The sequence below is a fragment of the Scyliorhinus canicula genome, chromosome 3 (assembly GCF_902713615.1).
Source record: "Scyliorhinus canicula chromosome 3, sScyCan1.1, whole genome shotgun sequence".
Taxonomy (NCBI): Eukaryota; Metazoa; Chordata; class Chondrichthyes; order Carcharhiniformes; family Scyliorhinidae; genus Scyliorhinus; species Scyliorhinus canicula.
The window spans coordinates 124,235,852-124,259,786 of NC_052148.1; the positions used below are offsets into that span (position 1 = coordinate 124,235,852).

Genomic DNA, 23,935 nt, shown 5'->3' on the forward strand with positions numbered 1-23,935 from the left:
GCCCACTCACTGAACTTGGCTAAATCACCTTGAAGTCTCATAACATCTGTCTCTCCATACATTCCCAACGAGTTTTGTGTTCTCAGCAAACTTGGAAATATTATTATCATCAAAATCATTGATGTATTTTGTGAACAGCTGGGGCCCAAGCACTGATCCCTGCGGACCCCACTAGTCACTGCCTGCCACTTTGAAAAAGACCCATTTATTCCTATTCTCTGTTTCCTATCTGCTAACCAATTCTCACTGCATGCTAATATATTACCTCAATCCCATGCGTGCTTTAATTTTGCATACAAACCTCTCATGTGGGACTTTATCAAAAGCTTTCTGAAAATCCAAATACACCACATCCATTGATTCACACTTATCTATTCTATTAGTTAAGTTTTCAAAAATCCCAGTAGGTTTGTCAAACATGATTTTACAGCAGATCTGATATCAGCACAAATTGGCAGCTACTTGTGTTTTCTTTTTGAGATTGTCAGTTTGATAGTGGAAATACTGGGCTGCTTTCATAGAAAGACAATCTTTAAAACAAATCTTTGAGGTCTGATGGGACTACCATTGTCCAAATTACCATTTTGTGCTTTGTCAAGGAAGAATTATTTCAAATAATATTTTTGTTTCAAAGCATTAAAGTTAACCACATCAGCAATAAATAATCTGTCGTATTTATATATTTTACATTCCTCTTAACCTTTCACTGATTGTTAATGTTCCACTTACTCATGAAGTGAGCATTAAGAAAGTAAAACTGTACCTCCTACAAGCTTGGCTATAATTAGAAATCTACACGCTGGCTAGTAATACTGAAGTTTCATATCTAAAATGTTAACATCTTCATGGGTTTGCATTGAGAAAAAAAACATCCATTTTAGAACTTGTTTAAAACTATCATGAAAATTTACAAAGTCAATCAGTTTGATTTTACTTCTAGGGAAGAGAATAACTATAGCCAACAATACGAGATCATCACCTTGAAATCCAATAGGGAATTCAGAAGAAACTTCTTTACCTAAAGAGTGATGAGAGTATGGAACTTGCTACCACAGGAAGCGGTTGAAGGGAATAGTATACAAGGGGAAGCTAGACTAACATGTGAGTGGGAAGGGAATAGAGAGTTTAGATGGTAGATTTAGCTGAGGAAAGATAGGAGGAGGTTAAAATAGAGCATAAACACCGACATAGTCTTAGGACTGAGTTTAGGAGGAACTTCTTCACCCAAAGGGTTGTGAATCTATGGAATTCCTTGCCCAGTGAAGCAGTTGAGGCTCCTTCATTACATGTTTTTAAGGTAAAGATAGATAGTTTTTTGAAGAATAAAGGGATTAAGGGTTATGGTGTTCGGGCCGGAAAGTGGAGCTGAGTCCACAAAAGATCAGCCATGATCTAATTGAATGGCGGAGCAGGCTCGAGGGGCCAGATGGCCTACTCCTGCTCCTAGTTCTTATGTTCTTATGTTCTTACAGATTGGTTGGGCGGAACCTTCCTCTGTGCCATACATTCTGCCTAATAAGTGTTGCAAAGGCATGAATAAGGTGCGAAGGTGGGACGACCAACTCTCAGGCTTGACTAATGCCACATGGCAACGGCATATGCTGCAGGTATAATGGACTAGTGTGGTAATAGCTTCCCTCCCATTTTGCCACTGGCTTGCTATCTGCCTTTAGTGATATGGCTGAAATCAACTAGATTTTTTAAAGCTGCATTTTCTGAGGCTGCAACTATTTGCAATATCTACCCAAATCATTATTCAGTCCAAGGAATTATAAACTTGAACACTGTGGTGAGATAACCACTGTAGTTATGCGTACTGCAGTAGGGGGATGTATGCCTGTACCTGTGATACAGGTTCCTCTGGTAAGCCCCTGCCGGCTAGCTCCGCCCACAGGGAGCTTGTGTATAAATATGCATGAGAGCCACTCAGACCCTTAGTCTACAGTTGCAGATGGAGGGACAACATCGTACAACAATAAATCTTCTATTGAACCAGTCTCTCAGCTTTGAGTATAATTGTTAGCGCTACAAACACACACATGATGCGAACTGTATTACATTTTATACATATTTTAGCAGTTTTGAAAATGTTTGCAAATCTTCCTTCATTTCAATATTTTCCCTTTGGTCAAAGCTGTGTTAAAATGTCCGATTTTCTTCAGGAAAAGAGAGTATGTTAGTGTAAAACAGTGATTTTGCTCTGAAGCTTCTATGGCAGTAAGCATCCATTGAATCTTTCATTGGTGAAGCATTCTTGCTTCCCTTCTCTACTCCACCTTGCGATCTGCCTTCCTGCTTTCAAAATCTCCTTAAGGTATCTTCAATTCCCCCTCATCACATCTTTTATCCCTTCTTGTCTTCCAAAAATGTAAAGTTCTTACTGCTATATTCTGTTGTTATCCAGCCAGTTTTGGATAAGTTTTAATTGCACAGTATTGAATTGCTGAAACAAAATTGGTCAAAATTAAATCTGTTAAAAAGTGACACACTTTCTTCTAGGCCTTGCATTATAATTTTTTGTACTGACAATTTAGAATGATTTTGATTTAATTGTTAATCCAGTAAATTGGGAGAGCTGTCTCACAGACTAATCAATCAACAGTTTGACATAGTCATACTCACGAAATCATACCTTACAGATAACGGGCGCAATTCTCCAACCCCCCCCCCCCCCCCCCCAACAGGGTCGGGGAATTGCCCGGGGCTGGCGTAAATCCCGCCCCCGCAGTGGCTGGAATTCTCCGTCACCCTGGAATCGGCAGGGGCGGAAATCGCGCCGCGCCGGTCGGCGGGCCCCCCGCGGCGATTCTCCAGCCCGCGATGGGCCGAAGTCCCGCCGCTGTCAGGCCTCTCCCGCCAACGTCGGTCGGCACCAGGGCCCCGGGGTCCTGGGGGGGGGGGGCACGGGGCGATCTGACCCTGGGGGGTGCCCCCACGGTGGCCTGGCCCGCGATCGGGGCCCACCGATCGGCGGCGGGCCTGTGCCGTGGGGGCACTCTTTTTCTTCCGCTGCCGCCACGGCCTCCACCATGGCGGAGGCGGAAGAGACCACCTCCACCGCGCATGCGCCGGGGTGACGTCAACAGCCGCTGATGCTCCGGCGCATGCGCGGACTCGCGCCGACCGGCGAAGGCCTTTCGGCCCCGGCTGGCGGGGCGCCAAAGACTGTTCACGTCGGTCGGCGGAGCGGGAGGCACTCCGGCGCGGGCCTAGCCCCTAAAGGTGCGGAGAATTCGCCACTCCGGTATGCCGGGACCCCCCCCCCCCCCCCCCCCGCCCCGCCGGGTAGGGGAGTATCCCGGCCAATGTCTCAACCCCCACCATCACCAGCCCTGGGTATGTCCTGACCCACTGGCAAGGCAGACCCCACAGAGGTGGTGGCACAGTGGTGTACAGTTGGGAGGGAGTTTCATAGATTACCATAGAATTTACAGTGCAGAAGGAGGCCATTCGGTCCATCGAATCTGCACCGGCCCTTGGAAAGGGCACCCTACCCAAGGTCAACACCTCCACCCCAATCCCACAACCCAGCAACCCCACCCAACACTAAGGGCAACTTTGGACACTAAGGGCAATTTAGCATGGCCAATCCACCTAACCTGCACATCTTTGGACTGTAGGAGGAAACCGGAGCACCCGGAGGAAACCCACGCACACACTGGGAGGATGTGCAGACTCCGCACAGACAGTGACCCAAGCCGGAATCGAACCTGGGACCCTGGAGCTGTGAAGCAATTGTGCTATCCACAATGCTACCGTGCTGCCAAACATGAGCCTAATCCTCTGGATCACTGGTCCTGTAATATTACCACCATCTCACCTGCTGTTAATTGCCCTGGGAGTCCTCAACATCGACTGTGGATTCCATGAAGTCTCATGGCATCAGGTCAAACATGATTAAGGAAAGATAATGCTGATTACCACGTACTGAGCCAAGATGAATCAGTACTTCTCCAATTGGAACGCCACTTTGAAGAAGCACTGAGGGGCCAATGGCACAGAATGTACTCTTGGAGGGGGACATCAACAGGAGGGGTCAGTAGCATTACTGCAGATCAAGCTGGCCGAGTCCTAAAGGACATAGCTGCTAGACTCGGTCTGTGGCAGGTGTTGAGGGAACCAACAAGAGGGTAAAACATACCAACCTGCCTGCTGCAGATGCATCTGTCCGTGGCAACATCGGTAGGAGTGACCAGGTCAAAGTCCTTGTGGAGACAAAGTCCCATCTTTACGTTGAGGATACCCTCCATCTTGTTGTGTGGCACTACCACCGTGCTAAATTGGATAGACTTTGGACATATCTAGCAACTTTGGACAGGGCATCCACGAGAAGCTGTGGGCCATCAGCAGCAGAATTGTACAGTCACAATCTGTAACCTCATGGCTTAGCATACCCTCACTCTACCAGTCCCACCAAGCCAACTGGTTCAATGGAGAGTGAAGGGGAGCACGTCAGGCATATATAAAACTGAGGTGTCAACACGGTGAAGCTACAACACTGGATTACTTGTGTACCAAACAGCATAAGCAGCAAGTGGCACACAGAGCTAAGTGATTCCACAACCAACAAATCAGATCTAAGCTCTGCAGTCCTGCCACATCCAGTCATGAATGGTGGTGGTCAATCAAACAACTCACTGGAGGAGAAGACTCCAAGATATCCCCATCCTCAATGATGGGGATGTTCACTGATATACAATGTTTAGCACCTGTTGCGATCCCTCAACAGCGAAGCAGTTCATGTCGAAATGCAGCAAGACCTGGACACTATCCAGGCTTAAGCTGACAAGTGGCAAGTAAGATTTGCATCACACAAATGCCAGGCAATGACCATCTCCAACAAGAGAGAATCTAACCATCGTCCCATGACATTCAGTAGCATTACCATTGCTGAATCCCCCCACTATCAACATCCTGTGGGTTATCAGTGACCAGAAACGGAACTGGACTAGCCATAAAATGCTCTGGCTACAAGAGCAAGTCAAGAGACTAGGAATCCTGTGGCGAGTAACTAACCTCCTGAACGCTAAATCCGAAACAGCATCTATAAGGCCTAATTCAGGAGTGTAATGGAATACATCCCACTTGCTTGGAAGAAAACAGCTCCAACAACACTCAAGAAGCTTAACACCATCTAAGACAAATAAGCCTGTTTGATTGGCTAGTTTAGAGTAGAGGGTTAGTAAAGGTGGGACCTGTAAGGGAGGATGACGGCTTTTGCACTATGTTTATAAATTCATGTACATTGTTTATTTTGTTGTTGTATACCTCAATAAAATGTTTATAATAAAAAAGCCTGTTTGGTTGGCATCCCATCCACAAACATTTATTCCCCCCACCACTGACACACAGTGGCAGCTGCGTGTACCATTTACAAAATGCAGTGCAAGACTCACCAGGATTCCTTATCATCTTCCAGACCCATTGCCTCTACCATCAAGGGCCGCAGATGCATGGGAACACCACCATCTACAAGTTCCCCTTCAAGCCACTCACGATCCTGACTTGGAAATATATTGATGTTCCTTCACTGTCACTGGGTCGAAATCCTGGAACTTCATTCCTTCAGCACCATGTGTACCTATGCCACATCGATTGCAGCGATTCGAGAAGGCAGCTCACCACCATGTTCTCATGAGCAATTAGGAATGGGCACTATTTTAATGCCTAGCCAGTTACGCCCATATCCCATGAATGAAATTTTAAAAACCTCATTAGAATATTTTCAATACAAGCTCATTTATTAAAGAGGGATTCTTTCTGAATTGGCAGAGACAGTTTAAAGACCTCAGAGCAAAGGATGTGATCAGCTAGAAACCTGTCAAAATCAAGTGAAAAATTTATAAGAAACAATTTGGATTAAGTTGCTCCAACATTGGCAAGAAAGGTTAGGAAATTAATCACTTGGTATAATTAAAAGAAGTTACAAGTGGCTAGCTTAGTTCCTGGAGTTCTAGGACAGAATTTTCAACTTCTGCAGGAATATGAGATGAACATGACGAGATTGTTCACTTACTAAATAATGAAGAATCGGGGAAGATGGACAGCCTATCTACTTTCTTCCCTCTTCCATCCCTACAGAAATGGAAAGCTCTAAAAATGTTTGTTTGAGGAGTTTGTTGGAAGAATGTCTATTTTAAATAGATGAATATTCAATAGGACTGTATAATTCATTTATTTGGTTGCTCACCTGTGTTAAAATAAATAATAATAATAATTGCTTATTGTCACAAGTAGGCTTCAATGAAATGTCATGATATGCAGACATGCCAATAATGATATACAGACAGGCACAGACAGGCAGCTAATGAACACAGAACAGGACATGACCAATGAGCAGGCAGGACACTCAGGGGTGGTATCTCACTATAAAAGGCACGAGGCACTCACACTCTGCCTCTTTCCACTGATGGACATCTACAGAGTGAGTTAGGGTGTATTTACAGTATCATACCTCCAGCACGTGGCTAAGAGCTAGTCTGGTTCAGTCAGAATAACCACACTTAGGTTAGCAGAGAGTCGAACTCGTGGAGAACTGTGCTAACTGTGCTACTGGTTCAATAAAGCAGATTGAACTAACTTCAAAGTCTGGAGTATCTTTTGGTTAAAGCTGCATCCAGCTGCAGCCTGTGTTATCCCAGAGTACAAAACACGACATGAAGTTACTGTGAAAAGCCCCTAGTCGTCACATTCTGGCGCCTGTTCGGGGATGCCTGTACAGGAATTGAACGCGCGCTGCTGGCATTGTTCTGCATTACAATCAAGCTGTTTAGCCCACTGTGCTAAACAAGCCCCTCTGCCTGATACTTCAAACTTAAAATGAGTCTGAGACAATTTGAATACTGGTGTACAAACTTACAGGGATGTAAGAGAAGTCCTGCAGTTAAAAGCAATTACTGAACAGGGTTTGTTGCTCATTTCTTCAATACATTAGTGAAAGTTACCTACTTTTCGTGGCAAAGTTACATTATTTTGATGACACAGGAAGTAGAGATTTATGAGAGTGATTTGAGATAAACAAGCTGGAGTAAGAAACTTATGAAAAGGCATAAAATCGTAACCCTCTGTTCCGTCATGTTTTTAACCTGTTGGTTATTCCTTTGTTTAAGAAGGGTATCAGGGATAATCCAGGAAATTGTAGGCCGGTAAGCCTTATGTCAGTGGTAGAGAAATTACTGGAGAAGATTATTAGGACCAGGATTTACTCACATTTGGAAACAAATTGACTTATTATCAATAGGCAGCATGGTTTTGTGAAGGGGAGGTCGTGACTTACTAACTTGATTGTGTTTTTTGAGGAAGTGACGAAGATGATTGATGAAGGAAAAGCAGTGGATGTTGTCTACATGAGCTTCAGTAAAGCCTTTGACAAGATCCTTCATGGCAAACTGGTGCAAAGGGGAAGTCACATGGGGTCAGAGGTGAGCTGGCAAGATGGATGCTAAACAGGCTCGGTCATCGAAGTCAGAGGGTAGTGGTGGAAGGGTGCTTTTCTGACTGGAAAGCTGTGACCAGTGGTGTTCCACAGGAATCAGTGCTGGGACCTTTGTTGTTCATTGTATATATAAATGATTTGGAGGAAAATCTAGCTGGTCTGATTATTAAGTTTGCGGATGGCCCAAAGATTGTTGGAGTTGCGGATAGTGAAGTGGATTGTCAGAGGATACAGCAGGATTGGAGACTTGGGCAGTGAAATGGCAGATGGTATTTAATCCAGACAAATATGAGGTAATGCATTTTGGAAGGTCTAATACAGGTAGGAATTATACAGTAAATGGCAGAACCCTTAAAAGTGTTGACAGGCAGAGAAATCTGGACGCACAGGTCCACAGATCATTGAAAGGGGCAACGCAGGTGGATAAGGCAGTTAAGAAGACATATAGCATGCTGGCCTTCATCAGTCAGGGCATTAAGTGTAAAAATTGACAAATTGACACTGCAGCTGTACAGAATGTTAATTTGGCCACATTTGGGATATTGTATACAATTCTGGTCACCACACTACCATAAGGATGTGGATGCTTGGAGTGGGTACAGAAGAGTTTACCAGGATATTGCCTGATCTGGAGGGCATTAGCTATGAGGCAAGGTTGGGTAAACTTCGATTGTTTTCACTGCAACGACGAAGGTTGAGGCACGATCTGATAGAGGTTTACAAAATTACAAGTGGCATGGACAGAGTGAATAGTCAGATGCTTTTTCCCCAGGGTGGAAAATTCAAGTACTAGGGGATATACGTTTCAGATGCGAGGGGGAAACTTTAGAGGAGATGTGCAAGGCAAGTTTTTTTACACAGAGGGCAGTGAGTGCCTGGAAAATGCTGCTGGGGGTGGTGGTGGAAACAGATATGACAGCAACGAATACATGAATAGGATGGGAATAGAGGGACGTGGACCCCGGAAGTGCAGAAGGTTTTAGTTTAGACAGGCATCATGATCGGTGCAGGCTTGGAGGACCAAAGGGCCTGTTCCTGTGGTGTACTGTTCTTTGTTCACTGAGCCAAGGGTAGATAAATTAACTAATTTAAAAGTATGAGAAACAGATCTGAGTGAGGCTGCAATTGAATATCGTTCATTGCAGTGAAAGATCATTAAAGATGGATTTATGCGACCGCAGGTTCCTGTGCACTTAAAGTTTTGGGCCAATGTGATGAACAGCCTAGACAGATTCAACTGGTGGAAACTCACCATTCCATCCTACGGACATGGCAAATCTGATGGGTGTTTCAGGTGAATGGGCTTTTGAACTGATGCAAATGATCATGGATAATCAGGTCTAAAGGAGCGATGGCTGTAACTCTTACATTCTTCAAATATGTGTGCTACTTAAAGTAATTGTTATTTGGGTGAAAATCATATGACCTAAATCTTTCAGTCTTCAACCACTAATGGAGACATACCAGGTCTAATTAAACCCACTCTGGCATTCATTATCACTGAGTCATCACTGATTCTTGAGCAATCCATACTTTGCCCTTTGCCCATTCTCTTACAATTGTTTCTCCTTCAAGCATTTATCTAATTCTCTTTTGAAAGCTGATATTGATTTTATACTCGCCACCCTATAAGGCAGCACATTTCAAATCCTAATCACTTGTCTAAATTTGTTTTCCTTGTATCCCTCTTGTTCTTTTATCAATCACCTAAAACCTGTGTCCACTGGTTATTGACCCTTTACCCAATTGCAGGTTCCTCTTTATTTATTCTATCTAAACCTTTAGAGGTTTAAACACTTCTATCAAATCTCCTCTGCTCTATAGTAGAGATACCCCAGCGTTTGCAGTCTATCTTCACCATTTGAACATTTTGAAATTGTGCCCTGTCCACATTAATGTATATCAAAAGCAGCAGTGATCCTCATGGTAAACCTCGGGAACTCCACTGCATACCTCTGTCCAGTCCGAGAAAACATGCTCACCACAACTCCCTGTTTTATATAGCTAAAAGCAAAACACTGGATGCTGGGAATCTGAAGAAGTGTCATATGGACTCGAAATGTTAGCCCTGTTTCTCTCTCCACGGATGTTGCCAGACATGCTGTGTTTATCCAGCATTTCCTTTTTATATCCCTGTGTTGTATCCCTGAGCCAATTTTGCATCCATATTGCTGCTGCTCCTTTTATTTCATAGAATTTACAGTGCAGAAGGAGGACATTTGGCCCATCGAGTCTGCACCGGCTCTTGGAATGAGCACCCTACCCAAGCCCATACCTCCACCCTATCCCCATAACCCAGTAACCCCACCTAACACTAAGGGCAATTTGGACCCTGAGGGCAATTTAGTCTGGCCAATTCACCTAACCTGCACATCTTTGGACTGTGGGAGGAAACCGGAGTACCCGGAGGAAACCCACGCACACACAGGGAGAACGTGCAGACTCCACACAGACAGTGACCCAAGCCGGGATTCGAACCTGGGACCCTGGAGCTGTGAAGCATTTGTGCTAACCACTATGCTACCGTGCTGCCATTATTTGCAGAGGCTTCTATTTTGTTAATAAACCTAATGCATGATACTTTGTCAAACGGCCTTAACAAATCCATGCGACCTCCTTTATTTATGGGCAGCACGGTGGCACAGTGGTTAGCATTGCTGCCTCAAAGTGCCAGGGACCTGGGTTCAATTCCAACTTTGGGTCACTGTCTGTGTGGAGTTTGTACGTTCGCCCCGTGGCTGCGTGGGTTTCCTCCGGGTGCTCCAGTTTCCTCCCACAGTCCAAATATGTTTGGGTTAGCTGGATTGGCTGTGATAAATTGCCCCTTAGTGTCCATGGGTATGCAGATTAGGTTATAGGGATAGGGTGGAGTGGACATGGGTAAAGTGCCCTTTCAATAGGTCAGTGTAGACTCAAAGGGCTGAATGGCCTCCTTCTGCACTGTAAGGATTCTATCATTAGTCCATGCTTGTTCAGGTGGCTGTTCATTTTTCCTCAGATAGTTTCTAAAAATGTCCAGAACATGGATATTAAACTGACTGGCCTATAATTTGCAGGTTTATCCTTCTCTTTCTTTGAACAAGTGTGTAACATTTGCAATCCTCCAGCGCTCTGGCACCACCCCTGTATCTAAGGAATAGGAAGATTGTGGTTGGCACCTCTACAGACCCCTCTTTCCCTCAGCCCCCTGTTCCAGAATTCATCTCATCCAGACCAGCTGACTTATCTACTTGAAGTACCAGCCTTTCTAGTTGTCAATCTTTACTTTTATCTTATCCAGTTAACAACTGTTTCATTTATCACAGCTTTGGCAAAACCTTTCCTCCTTGTTAAACACCAATGCAAAATATTTGATTAGTACCTCAACAATGGTCTTCTGCCTCCACCAGTTCTCTATTTTTGTCCCTAATTGGTCCCATCACTCCGATGCCAATTCATTTATAGTTAATTGGCTGACAGAACACCTATGAAGCTCCTTTTATGTGAGCTGTCATATTGTCTCTTTGCCTATCTTACTTCTATTCTCACCTCTCTTCTGTACTTTTTAGATTCAGCCTGATTCTCCCATGTAATATCAAGCCAACATCTTATTTTGCTTCATCCTCCTCTTTAACTTGTGGAGATATTCAAAAGGCTTCAATTGAACATACATGAGCATTAATAGGAAAGAGTTCAGCCCTCCAGAAAGTTTTCTAAGGGTGTTTAGGGTAAAATTTCTGAACTAATGCAGAACTCCCCAGATGACAACTACTTATATTTATATATCATCTTGAAAGTAAGGAAACAATCCAAGGTGCTTCATAAGAGCGTTGTAAAACAAAGAGAGAATATCAGACCAAGCTAGAGTCACAGACTAGTGTTACAGACTCCCGGTGCTTGTGGCAAGGCCTAAACAACATAATAGGCTACAAAGCGAAGTCGAGCAGTATCTCCAGCAGCAGCGCACCCCTCCCCGATGAACTCAATGCATTCTATGCTTGGTTCAAGCAGGTAACCAACGATCCACTGTTGAGTGCCCCAGCAGCCCACAACAAACCCATACCCACCATCACAGCTTCCAAAGTCAGATCGGCCTTTCTGAAAGTGAACCCTTGGAAGATTCCTGGTTGTGCACTCAGAGCCTGTGCGGACAAGCTGGTAGAGTTGTTTGCAGACATCTTTAACCTATCCCTACTCCGCTCTGAGGTCCCCACTTGCTTCAAGAAGACCACCATCATACTGCTGCCAAAGAAGAACCAGGCAACGTGCCTCAATGACTACCATCAGGTGACCCTGACTTCAGTCGTAATGAAATACTTTGAGAGGTTGGTCATAAAGTGCATCACCTCTGTACACCCAGAATGCCTTCACCACTACAATTTGCATACTGCCGCTATCAGCCCACAGCACACACCATCTCCCTGGACCTACACTCATCGCCTCATTGGCGAGATCATGCAGACGCTGTGACAACGGATGAACGGACATCGCACGACAATCAGCAGGCAGGAATGTTCCGTTCCAGTCGGGAACACTTCAGCAATCAAGGGCATTCAGCGTCTGATCTCCGGGTAAACATTCTCCAAGGTGGCCTTCAGGACTCATGACAGTGCAGAATCGCCAAGCAGAAACCTATAGCCAAGCTCCGCACACATGAGTACGGCCTCAACCGGGATCTTGGATTCATGTTGCATTACATTCCCCCCACCCCTCCAATCGCCTGAGGAAGGAGCAGTGCTCCGAAAGCTAGTGATTCATAATAAACCTGTTGGACTTTAACCTGGTGTTCTAAGACTTCTTACTGTGCTCATCCCTGAAGCATCTCGATAACAAGGACTCCTGCATCAGACTCCTATTTATTGACTACAGCTCCGCCTTCAACATCATAATCCCAGCAAAGCTCATATCAAAGTTCCAAAAGCTGGGACTTGGCTCCTCCTTTAACAACTGGATCCTTGACTTTCTGACCACAAACCACAATCAGTAAGAATAAACAACAACACCTCCTCCACAATAGTCCTCAATACCGGGGCCCCGTAAGGCTGCCGGTATACTCCCTGTACACACACGATTGCGTGGCAAAATTTTGTTCCATCTCCATCTACAAGTTTGCTGATGATGCGACTATAGTGGGCCAGATCTCGAATAACGACGAGTCAGAACACAGGAGGGAGATAGAGAACCTAGTGGAGTGGTGCAGCAACAACAATCTATCCCTCAATGTCAGCAAAACTGAAGAGCTGGTCATTGACTTCAGGAAGCAAAGTACTGTTCATACCCCTGTCAGCATCAATGGGGCCGAGGTGGAGACGGTGAGCAGCTTCAAATTCCTAGGGGTGCATATCTCCAAAAATCTACCCTGGTCCATCCACGTCGACGCTATCATCAAGAAAGCGCAACAGCACCTATACTTGCTCAGGAAACTAAGGAAATTCGGCATGTCCACACTGACTCTTACCAACTTTTACAGATGCACTATAGAAAGTATCCTATCTGGCTGCATCACAGCCTGGTATGGGAACTGCTTGGCACAAGACCGCAATAAACTTCACAGAGTCGTGAATACCGCCCAGTCCATCACTAGAAACTGCCTACCATACATTGACTCTATCTACACCTCCCGCTGCCTGGGGAAAGCGGGCAGCATAATCAAAGACCTCTCCACCCGGCTTAATCTCTCTTCCAACTTCTTCTATCGGGCAGAAGATACAAAAGTCTAAGAACACGCACGAATCGACTCAAAAACAGTTTCTTCCCCGCTGTTACCATAATAATAATCACTTATTGTCACAAGTAGGCTTCAATTAAGTTACTGTGAAAAGCCCCTACTCACCACATTCTGGCGCCTGTTTGGAGAGGCTGGTACGGGAATTGAACCCACGCTGCTGCCTTGTTCTGCATTACAAGCCAGCTATTTAGCCCAGTGTGCTAAACCAGTGTGCTAAACAAGGCTCCTAAACGACCCTCTTACGAACTGACCTGATTAACACTATACTCCTGTATGCTTCACCCAATGCCGGTGATAATGTAGTTACATTGTCTACCTTGTGTTGCCCTCTTATGTATTTTCTTTTCATGTACTTAATGATCTTTTGAGCTGCTCGCAGAAAAAAACTTTTCACTGTACCTCTGTACACGTGACAATAAACAAAATCCAATCCAATGTATGGCACTAAGCAACGTTAGGAGATATTGGGACCGATACCAAAAACCTGGTCAGAGGTAGCTTTTTCAAAGAATTTAGAGTACCCAATTCATTATTTCCAATTAAGGGGAGATTTACCATGGCTAGTCCACCTGCCCTGCAGATCTTTGGGATGTGTGTGGGGGGGGGGGGGGGGGACACACGGGGGGGGGGGGGGGGGGGGGGGGGACACGGGGGGAGGGAACCCACACAGACACGGGGGTTGGAGGGGGGGGGGTGGGGGGGTTGGGGTTTAGTTTAGTGTAGGCTAAGGTATTGGTAAGGTGGGTCCTGTGAGGCAGGAAGATGGCCTTTGTTTATATTTGTATGCACATTGTTTCTTCTGTTATTGTTTTAAAACCATAAATATCTCACAAAAATGTTTATATTAAAAAAAAGAAATATCTGTGCTCCTTTAATTTTGGCCTGGAATTTTAATTGCTCCAACATTGGTGACTGGGCATTCAGTTGCCTAGGCCTCAGCTCTTGAATACCCTCCCTATATACTTTGTTGCTTTGCTGTCCTCCTTTAAAATTTTCCTTAAAAGCGACCTCTTTCTGGCAGCACAGTAGTGCAGTGGTTAGCACTGCTGCCTCACGGTGCCGAGGTCCTCAGTTCGATCCCGGCTTTAAAGAAAAAACCCGAATCCTGTCTGAACCATGCAGAAACTGGCTGCTCCAGCTTGTTTCCTCTCCCCTTCTAAACTTACTCTTCAGAACTGCTTGGAAAGAAACTCCTAATCTAGCTAAAGACATATTATTTAACTGAACTAAGATGTGTGACCTCTGCTTTGACCAGTTGTGATGAATTTCAGATGTGTGTGAGTGTTTGGTGCACAGGGGGTTGAAAGCCTTGGTTGGTGAGTGTATGACTGCTGGAGAGGCATTTTTAAGGAATCCTGGTTTGAAAGGTTTTGGGAGTTAGAGGTTCAATTGAGGCATCGTGGAAGGCTCGGGCTAATGGAGTTTTGTTTGGATGGGAGGGTTCAGCTTGATAGGACGATGTGGTTATTGGGAGGAGCCAAGATATGAGGCATTTTGCAGGAAAGCAGTGTTTTAGTTGAATGTTAGTGGGAGATGTGAGCAGAGGTCACACATCTTAGTTCAGTTAAATAATATGTCTTTAGCTAGATTAGGAGTTTCTTTCCAAGCAGTTCTGAAGAGTAAGTTTAGAAGGGGAGAGGAAACAAGCTGGAGCAGCCAGTTTCTGCATGGTTCAGACAGGATTCGGGTTTTTTCTTTAAAGCAACATCAAAAGATCTCTTTGTCTCAAAGTAGAGTATCCAGACATTTCTGTAAAGCAGGTATTCCTTGGTGCTAACTATATTCGAAAGTGGATTGAGAGCGGAGATGGTTTCTTTGTTGTTTGAGTGGGAATAGAGAGAGCAGTTTAAGGCTACTGTATTCACTTTATTGATTCTTACAACACCAGGTTAAAGTCCAACAGGTTTGTTTCAAACACGAGCTTTCGGAGCACAGCTTTGAAACAAACCTGTTGGACTTTAACCTGGTGTTGTAAGACTTCTTACTGTGCTCACCCCAGTCCAACGCCGGCATCTCCACTTTATTGATTAGCATTGTTTAAGGGGTAATTGTAAGTTATTTTCTTGTGTGATGTTAAAGGTATTCTAATACTGTGTTCATAATAAAGTTTGTTTTAATACACCATATGCCTATTTTCCGTGCAATCACTACTAGAGTGAGCTATCCTTTCCTCAGTCTTACAAAATTAAAAACAAATATTGGAGATCCTGTCCAGTGTCCTAGCCACTGTTGGGATCTGATCTGGGATCGTAATACAATGCAATACGAACTGTCTGATTATCCATAATGTAATAAAGGTACTCCATGCTCACGGTAGCATGGTGGTTAGCATCAATGCTTCACAGCTCCAGGGTCCCAGGTTCGATTCCCGGCTGGGTCACTGTCTGTGTGGAGTCTGCACGTCCTCCCCGTGTGTGCGTGGGTTTCCTCCGGGTGCTCCGGTTTCCTCCCACAGTCCAAAGATGTGCGGGTTAGGTGGATTGGCCATGCTAAATTGCCCATAGTGTAAGGTTAATGGGGGGATTGTTGGGTTACGGGTATACGGGTTACGTGGGTTTAAGTAGGGTGATCATTGCTCGGCACAGCATAGAGGGCCAAAGGGCCTGTTCTGTGCTGTACTGTTCTATGTTCTATGTTCTAAAGGTTCAAAATGATTGATCAATTATTGGTAGTGGCTGAAATTTGGTGAAGGAAAAGGTCAACATGTAGTTTATCAATGAATAGAGTCAGCATTTGTTGTTTTAACACCCTTTCCTTATAATCAACTAATCAACAATGAAATGATATGCTGCTATAGCTGAGAATACACTTTTCATATTTTAACTTTAATATGGAGCCTCCCTCTGTTCAAATATACAAGCAATCTGTGTGATTAGCCCAACTGGTCGGACTAAGTTTAAAGATGTATGAGTGGAATATTGATATGCATGCATGCAATTTACAGTGCAGAAGGAGGCCATTCGGCCATTGAGTCTGCACCGGCCCTTGAAAGAGCATTCTACTTAAATATATTACTTAAAGCTTTTGGCATTTTCAAAATAACCTACAGTGAGTATTTTGGAATAAGATTTGAAATTAAACTATATTCTAGCCTAAATTGGATTGGAACAATAGTCAGAATACCAAATGTATTTATGATGTTTAGCAATCATAAATTGATTAGATGAGCTAGCATGTGAGTGAAATACTTTTTAGTGTGGTGTTAACTTGAAGTTAACTGAAAGGTATAAAATGCTGGAAACACATTGGACATCTTTGTTCAGAATTTTCGATTTTAGTTTCAAATTCCCGTTATCTGCTGTATTTTGCTTTTGATTTTTCCACAAATGTGCGTTAATTTACAGTTGAAAATTTTTTGTTGCATTGAAATCTCATATTTTCACAGACCATAACATCCAGTCAGTGTTTTGCTGTTGCTGTTCTGTCCAGAAACGGTAAGTCTGATGTTTCAAATACCGTCCAAATCAAAATATTTTTCTATCATTCTTGAGTATACGGTGCCTATAATTTGTTTACTTTTGTTATTAAATTTCAGTGCAGTGACAACTCAAGTGAGTTTAGATGATACTGATCTCATGGAAGGTTATGCTATGAATGACCGCCAGGCATCATATCCTTCAAATATTTACCGAGTAGGTGATTTTCTTTTGATATATGTGTTCAGGCTATATTTATATGGGATGACACATGCGCATTATAAGAGTCTTAGGGCGGGACTTTCCGGCTGCACCCGCCCAGCAACTGGAAATTCCCGCCCGAGGTCAACGAACCTTTACATGGTCCGCATCCCGTCCGTGGTGATCTTGCGGTGAGCTGAAGAATCCGGCCCCTTAGCTTGGATTGCGAGTGCAGAGTCAGGATATTTCCCAGCTCCGTAAACCACACTCCCGGTCGCCTGGGAGAAAGTGTGCTGAAAGGTCAAATTTTTATTCTGGCATAACGGGGTTCCCTGGGAGTTGGGCCAGGCGACTCTTGAACAAGTGCGGAGGATACTGAATGTGGAGGTGGGTTGGGTGGAAGACCTGCCTTGGTGCAGCAGCACTGATTCAAAGTGTTTTTTTATAAACAGAAAAACATAAAACAGCCCTCAATCCTCACATTGCATCATCACGTTGCCCACTCCCCATTTCCCATTCATGTCAACCTACTTCATCTACCCCGCCCATCTCCGTATGATACCCCAAACCCATCATGCCAATCTCAGTCCCTACCATACCATTTATTGCTCTGATGCCAACTTAGTGTCAACTCATTCTAAGCCATGATCTCACCCATCACCCTTTGCCTTACACCCACCATGGCAACTCACCCTGTAGCCACCACGGGAAGACCTCTGGATCCATGTTGAGATAAAATAAAATAAATCTTCATCTATGCATTGCAGACTTTATGTTTTTTTAAACACTCATCATTCATAAAAGCCCATTTGATACATTTATATTCCTTCAACTATGTTATCCCTTATATCAACAATCATTTCTTTCAGCAGCATAATCCCTTATAAAAAACAAGCATTGGAAATCATAGCCCCATTTCAATTAGTCCGCAACCACTTGCAACTGTCAATCAAACTGTGAAATGGCAGGCACCCTACTGTGATAATGGTTTGTTGTGAAAGCAGTCATGCAGAACTCATGGTAACTAATGGCTTATGTCAACAGACAGTGTGAAATAGCAATTATTTTTTTATACTCCGGTTTTTGCAAAGATTTAAAGGTTCAGAGTTTTAAATGCCTTGACAGAACATAGAACATACAGTGCAGAAGGAGGCCATTCAGCCCATCGAGTCTGCACCGACCCACTTAAGCCCTCACTTCCACCATATCCCCATATCCCAATAACCCCTCCTAACATTTTTTGGAAACTAAGGGCAATTTAGCATGGCCAATCTCCCTAACCTGCACATTTTTGGACTATGGGAGGAAACTGGAACACCCAGAGAAAACCCACGCAGACACGGGGAGAACGTGCAGACTTCGCACAGACTGTGACCCAGCGGGGAATCGAACCTGGGACCCTGGCGCTGTGAAGCCACAGTGCTAGCCACTTGTGCTACCGTGCTGCCCCTGAACAGCTTGACAGTTTATCTTGACACTTTTGACAGCTGCTTTTGACGGTTCCTCTTGACAGTTTAAGGGTGGCATGGTGGCACAGTGGTCAGCACTACAGCCTCACAGTGCCAGGGATCCAGGTACAATTCTGGCCTTGGGTGACTGTCTGTGAGAAGTTTGAACTTGCTCCCCTTGTCTGTGTGGGTTTCCTTCCACAGTCCAACGATGTGAGGTTACGTGGGGTTACAGGGATATGATGGGGGAGTGGGCCATCAGTGCTCTTTCAGGCAGTCGATACAGACTCGAAAGGCTGAATGGCTTCTTTCTGTACTGTGTGAACATACTGTAGCAATTCTATGGTTCTAAGTCTACAGTTCCATTGAGCGTCACAGTTCCAATTAGTTTGGTCACATTTTACACAATTCATGCCGAATTTTACAAATCCCAAAGGGCACCTAAACTCTTCCAAAGGGCACCTGACCTCCCTAATAGTGTCCCAGGACCATATTCAAAAGCGTACCTCAACTCTCCTAAAGGGTAGCCTGGCTATCCATACATATCCACACAGTTCAGACCTTCTCCTACCAGGTCTTATCTGCACAAATCGGATTTCAGATACCTCTTACCAAAATCACATGTGCGTGGAGGCAGCTGCTGATTTCATAGAATCATAGAATTTACAGTGCAGAAGAAGGCCATTTAGCCCATCGAGTATGTACTGGCCCTTACAAAGAGCACCCTACTCAAGCCCACATATCTACCCTATCCCCGTAACCCAGTAACCCCCACTTAACCCTTTTTGGACGCTAAGGAGCATTTGATCATGGCCAATCCACCTAACCCGCACACCTTTGGACTGTGGGAGGAACCGGAGCACCCGGAGGAAACCCCATGCAGACTCCGCTCAGTGACCCAGCCGGGAATCGAACCTGGGACCCTGGAGGTGTGGATTAACTGTGCTAACCACTATGCTACCGTGCTGTCCCTGATTTCTATGGGCAGCTGCCTCCATGAAGTGAGAATGTGCGAAATACCACGACCCCATTCCTGCCCCTGTGGACATGGTGCATGCCGTTTTCAGGAACAGGGATTCCAGTTTGCAAGCTCAAATGTCATTTTTACAATAACAGAGAGACTCTGTCATTGACTACGTAAGAAGTTTGACCATTAATAATGCAAAATATTTGTGCTGGTAAGAAGGCAGTAGCCATTGAGCTTAAAATATGTTTTTAAAAGTAGCAATTATGACTACTTCTGGAGGGGCTTCTGGTTGCGGCATGTAGGTGGAGATCGCACATTTGGTGGCTCCTGCCAGAGTTGTCTTTTTTAGGATTTTTACATCCAGTATTTGGGGAACATTCTTATGTGAAAAGTTGTGGGAAAGTCTGAGGCATTTCAAGGATGTCAAAAACTGGAAAAAAGAATCCAGCGAGAAAGGGAGTGAGCTAAAGTCTACCGTCAAGTGTGGTGAGGGGTTCAGCGGGAGAGAGCTTGTCGGTGAGGCTGTACCCATCATGGTGGAAAAGATGGCTGAAGTGATGGCCGGGGAAATTGAGCGGCTGTTCTCAAAACATTCTGAAAGGCATCGGACAGAGATGATGCCCTCGCTTAAAGAATGGGTGGTGAGGCCCTTGCCCCGATGAGAGAGGAGATGGTGAAAACTTTGATGATGGTGCGGGAGCAAGGAGAGAAAATGAAGTGGGCGGAGGAGGCATTGTTGCGGCACAGCGACCAGTTCACCTCGATAGGTGAGGAGTTGCAGAAGGTGGCAGAGATCAACAGAGGGTTGAGAGCCAAAGTAGAGAACCTGGAGAACAGGTCACAAAGGCAGAATTGAGGATTGTGAGTGTGCCTAAGTGCATGGAGGGCTGGAGGCCACAGAGTACTTCGCCGACTTGCTGGTGAAGTTGATGGGGGAGGGCGAGGACCCCTCCAATTACGAATTGGACAGGGCCTGCTGGTTGCTCCGGCCAAAACTAAGAACGAGAGAACAGCTGAGAGCTGTGATCGTCTTATTTTGCAATTTTCAGTTGAAGGAGAAGGTGCTGAGGCGGGCGAAGCAAAAGTGGGAGGTGGAGTGGTTTGGCAATGGTATACCTTTATACCAGGGCTTGACAATGGAGCTGGCGAGGAGATGGACAGCCTTCGGTTGGGCTAGGGCAGCCTGGTATAAGCACAATGTGCTGTTTGGTGTGGTCTACCCGGAGAAACTGAGGATCACGCATAAAGGCAGGGACTACTACTTTGAAATGGCGGCGAAGGTGTTTGTGAAGTCAGAAGGCCTGAGATTGGACTGAGTTTGGACTTTGATCGTTTTTGACTGGATTTTTGTCTTTATGGTCTTTACTTTTATGAATGTTATCGTTAACTGTTATATGTAAAAGACATTTGGGGTGGGGTGATTCGGGAGGATGGTTGGAATTTATGGATCTTTGGGTTTGGGGACTTGGTTTGATGCAGGGCATTGGAGCTTGGACGGGGTGGGTGTGGGGGCTTTGGAGATGCTGTATTTCTTGATGTGGGGAAGAGGGCTCTGGCAGGAGCCACCACGCTAGCAAATGTAATGTTGGCTTGTGAACGGGAGTGAGGTGGGGAGAGGGGCCGCGATCATTGGAACCTGTATAGGCAGGTTTCGATGGGCCTGTGAGATGTGATTGGTGGGGGGGATGGGAATGATACTTGGGGGATTCTGGGAAGGGGAGAGGGGTGGGGTGTGACAGTGACTGGGGCTGGGTCTCTCCTGCCAGGCAGGGCCTGGGGGGGGATGGTCATGGCGGGTAGGAAGGGGGGGGGGTGAAAACCCCCTGATCAGAGTGGTGATGTGGAATGTGCGACGGTTGGGTGGAAAGAGTTTAAGTTTTCTCACACTTGAGGGGCCTGAAAGCAGTTGTGGTGCTGTTACAGGAGACCCTCTAAGGTTAAAGGAACAGATGAGTCAGGTGTTTCATTTGTGTTTAGTCCACCTAATTTTAATTTAGCAATGTCAATAACTGATAGTTGAATTGTAGTAGCAATTGTGAGATAGTAGGCATGCCAGAAGCATGGTTTTCAGTGGTTACAGCTGATCCTGGGGTGGAACAGGCCATGACTTCACACTGCTTGTATAAAAGACCAGTGGAGACCAGTACACATCTGACAAATTATATAATTTATTTTGATCACGTAGGATTGCCAGTGAAGCACTTTATACAAATCCCCTTACTTTAGTTCCCTGCTTAGAGAGCAACTGAAGTATTCTTTTACAGTCAGTGTCAAGCGGATTTATTAAAACCTTGATTGGAAAAACCTGACCTGCAAGTCATATGACGAATGACCCTGATGGGGCCTTTGTTTCTAAATGAACCGATCAATATGTCAGAGGACTGAATGTTCTTGTACTAAAGCTGTGACACGTTAACACTCTGGTCTGGAAATTACACCTTGAGAATGTGTAAAATAAGATGTGTTCAAATAGGTTTGTGTTAATATACTAACAAATTAATTATATAGGACTAGGTTAAGTAAGTCCACTGTTGGTGGTGCAGTGGTTAGCACTGCTGCCTCATGGCGCTGAGGACCCAGGTTCGATCCTGGCCCTAGGTCACTGTCCGTGTAGAGTTTGCACTTTCTCCCCATGTCTGCATGGGCCTCACCCCACAACCCAAAGATGGGTAGATTAGGTGGATTGGTCAAGTTAAATTGCCCCTTAATTGGAAAAAGAATTCGGTACTCAAGTCCACTGATGACGTCTATTTTCAAAGCAACTCTGGGTGAAGTTCACCTGGGTTCTTCTGTTCGATCATCTGCTGTAACTTTGGCGGAAGGCACATAAGTGTTTCTCCAGGAATTCCATCACTCTTTTGCCAAAGTTCCTGCAAACAAGTGGGAGAACTCCTCACCCAAATTTAGAAAGATATTGGAACTTGTGTTTCACCGTTGTCAGTGAGGAGTTTGGATTCCCTGAACTGTGAAATCCTCACTTTTTCAGACATGACTAACATGGATTTAGCAATTTGTGTCCATGGACCCAGCCTAAGGGTACATTCCCATAACAACTAACTAGCTTTCTCCTCATGTCGTGTTGCTAATGTTACGTTGAGAGACTGAACTGAGGACCGGACATTGACAAAGTAGTGGGTGTCTCCCTGAAATAGATCTCTCTAACTTTCAAAGGGATTTTATTTTAATATCACACTATTAAATGTGTTTCAAAAATAATACCGACACAAATTTTAACGCATTTTTTAAATGTGCACTGTGCAGAAAGACATTACGGCACTGTGCCTCTCAATGTTTTTCAAAAATGTGAAGAATGCATTTACCACAGCTGAATTTGAACAATTCACCATTATGTTTGAATCAATTATAATAAGGTACATTTTGGCATTAACAGATTCACAGATACAGCCATTGTTATATTTTTTTTAATGTTTGGTTGTTCAGGTGAACAGGCCAGTGGGGGTTCCATCAAGAAGGAAGCCACCACCACCACCTCCGGGTGACGAGGAGGAGGATGGGGAGGTCAGGGTGATAGCGCTGTATGATTTCTGGGCCCGGGAATCTACTGACCTGAGTGTCAGGAGATATGAAGAATATGTTATTCTCCAGAAACGTGACCCTCACTGGTGGAAAGCGAGGGACAAACATGGGTAAGAATAATGATGTTTCCTTTACCATATTTAGTACTATAAATTCTATAAAGTTATTGAATAACAATGTGCTCAGATATAGCAACTAAACTGATCACTGCTTCATATATTGGTATAAATCACCAGCAGCATATACTGCAAAACAGAAACTCTGGGATTCATCTGTGGGATATTGAAAACTATAGTGCAGTAGTGAGTATCTGGACAAATATGTATATATTTACATAACAATGTAGGTCTTAATTCTTTTTGAATAACATAACAATATAATTGTTCTGCACAATATAATGGTAACTTGCTATGTGGTAGCCAATTTCTATCACAACTGTTCCATAAACAGTAAAACATAGCTAAATGTATTTTTGCAGGGCAGCACGGTGGCGCAGTAGGTTAGCCCTGTTGCCTCACGACGCCGAGGCCCCAGGTTTGATCCCGGCTCTGGGTCACTGTCCGTGTGGAGTTTGCACATTCTCCCCGTGTTTGCATGGGTTTCACCCCCACAACCCAAAGATGTGCAGGGTAGGTGGATTGGCCATGCTAAATTGCCCCTTAATTGAAAAAAAAATGAATTGGATATACTAAATTTATTTTTTTTTTAAATGTATTTTTGCAGAACTGTTGATCAAGGGAGGAAAACTGGAGAACTTGTAGGGAGCACAAGTTGGCGACATGTAGGAAGAAGTCGTACACACAGTGGCTCCCGCCAGGGTACTTTATTTCTAGCCCTTTTCGCCCAAATTTAGGGTTTTATTTCAGCTAAACCTTATTAATTCGAAGGGATAAGGTTCCCTGCAAGAGAAATGCTCAGAAAGTTCACAACCAGGAAGCCTGCAAATAGAAATTCGTCTACGAATTTGAAAGCTTCTCAAGGCTGTTCAGTTGAGATAATAACCGAGGCCACTACAATGACTCGGGCCACTCCATTGATGATCGAGATGCTTACAGGCATCTTGGCAACGGAATTTCAGAAGCAGCGGTAATGTGATCACATTGTTTCCTTGGAAGCTGAGATGGCACTGATGGCCGGTATTAATAAAGCACTAAGGGCCAAAGTGGATGATCTGGGCAGTGTTTTTCAAACTTTTTTCCCCAGGATTGACTTTTACCAATCGGC

The 23,935-nt window shown here is 44.6% G+C and overlaps 1 protein-coding gene across 1 annotated transcript in view; it reads left to right on the plus strand.

Annotated features, from left to right (window-relative positions):
- txk (TXK tyrosine kinase) overlaps positions 1-23,935 on the plus strand; it is a 77,469-nt gene that overhangs the window by 11,268 nt on the left and 42,266 nt on the right. The window contains exons 2-4 of the mRNA XM_038791240.1: positions 16,528-16,576; positions 16,678-16,774; positions 22,616-22,821. Of these exons, the coding sequence (XP_038647168.1) occupies positions 16,528-16,576; positions 16,678-16,774; positions 22,616-22,821 (352 nt within the window). The remainder of the gene's footprint in view (positions 1-16,527; positions 16,577-16,677; positions 16,775-22,615; positions 22,822-23,935) is intronic.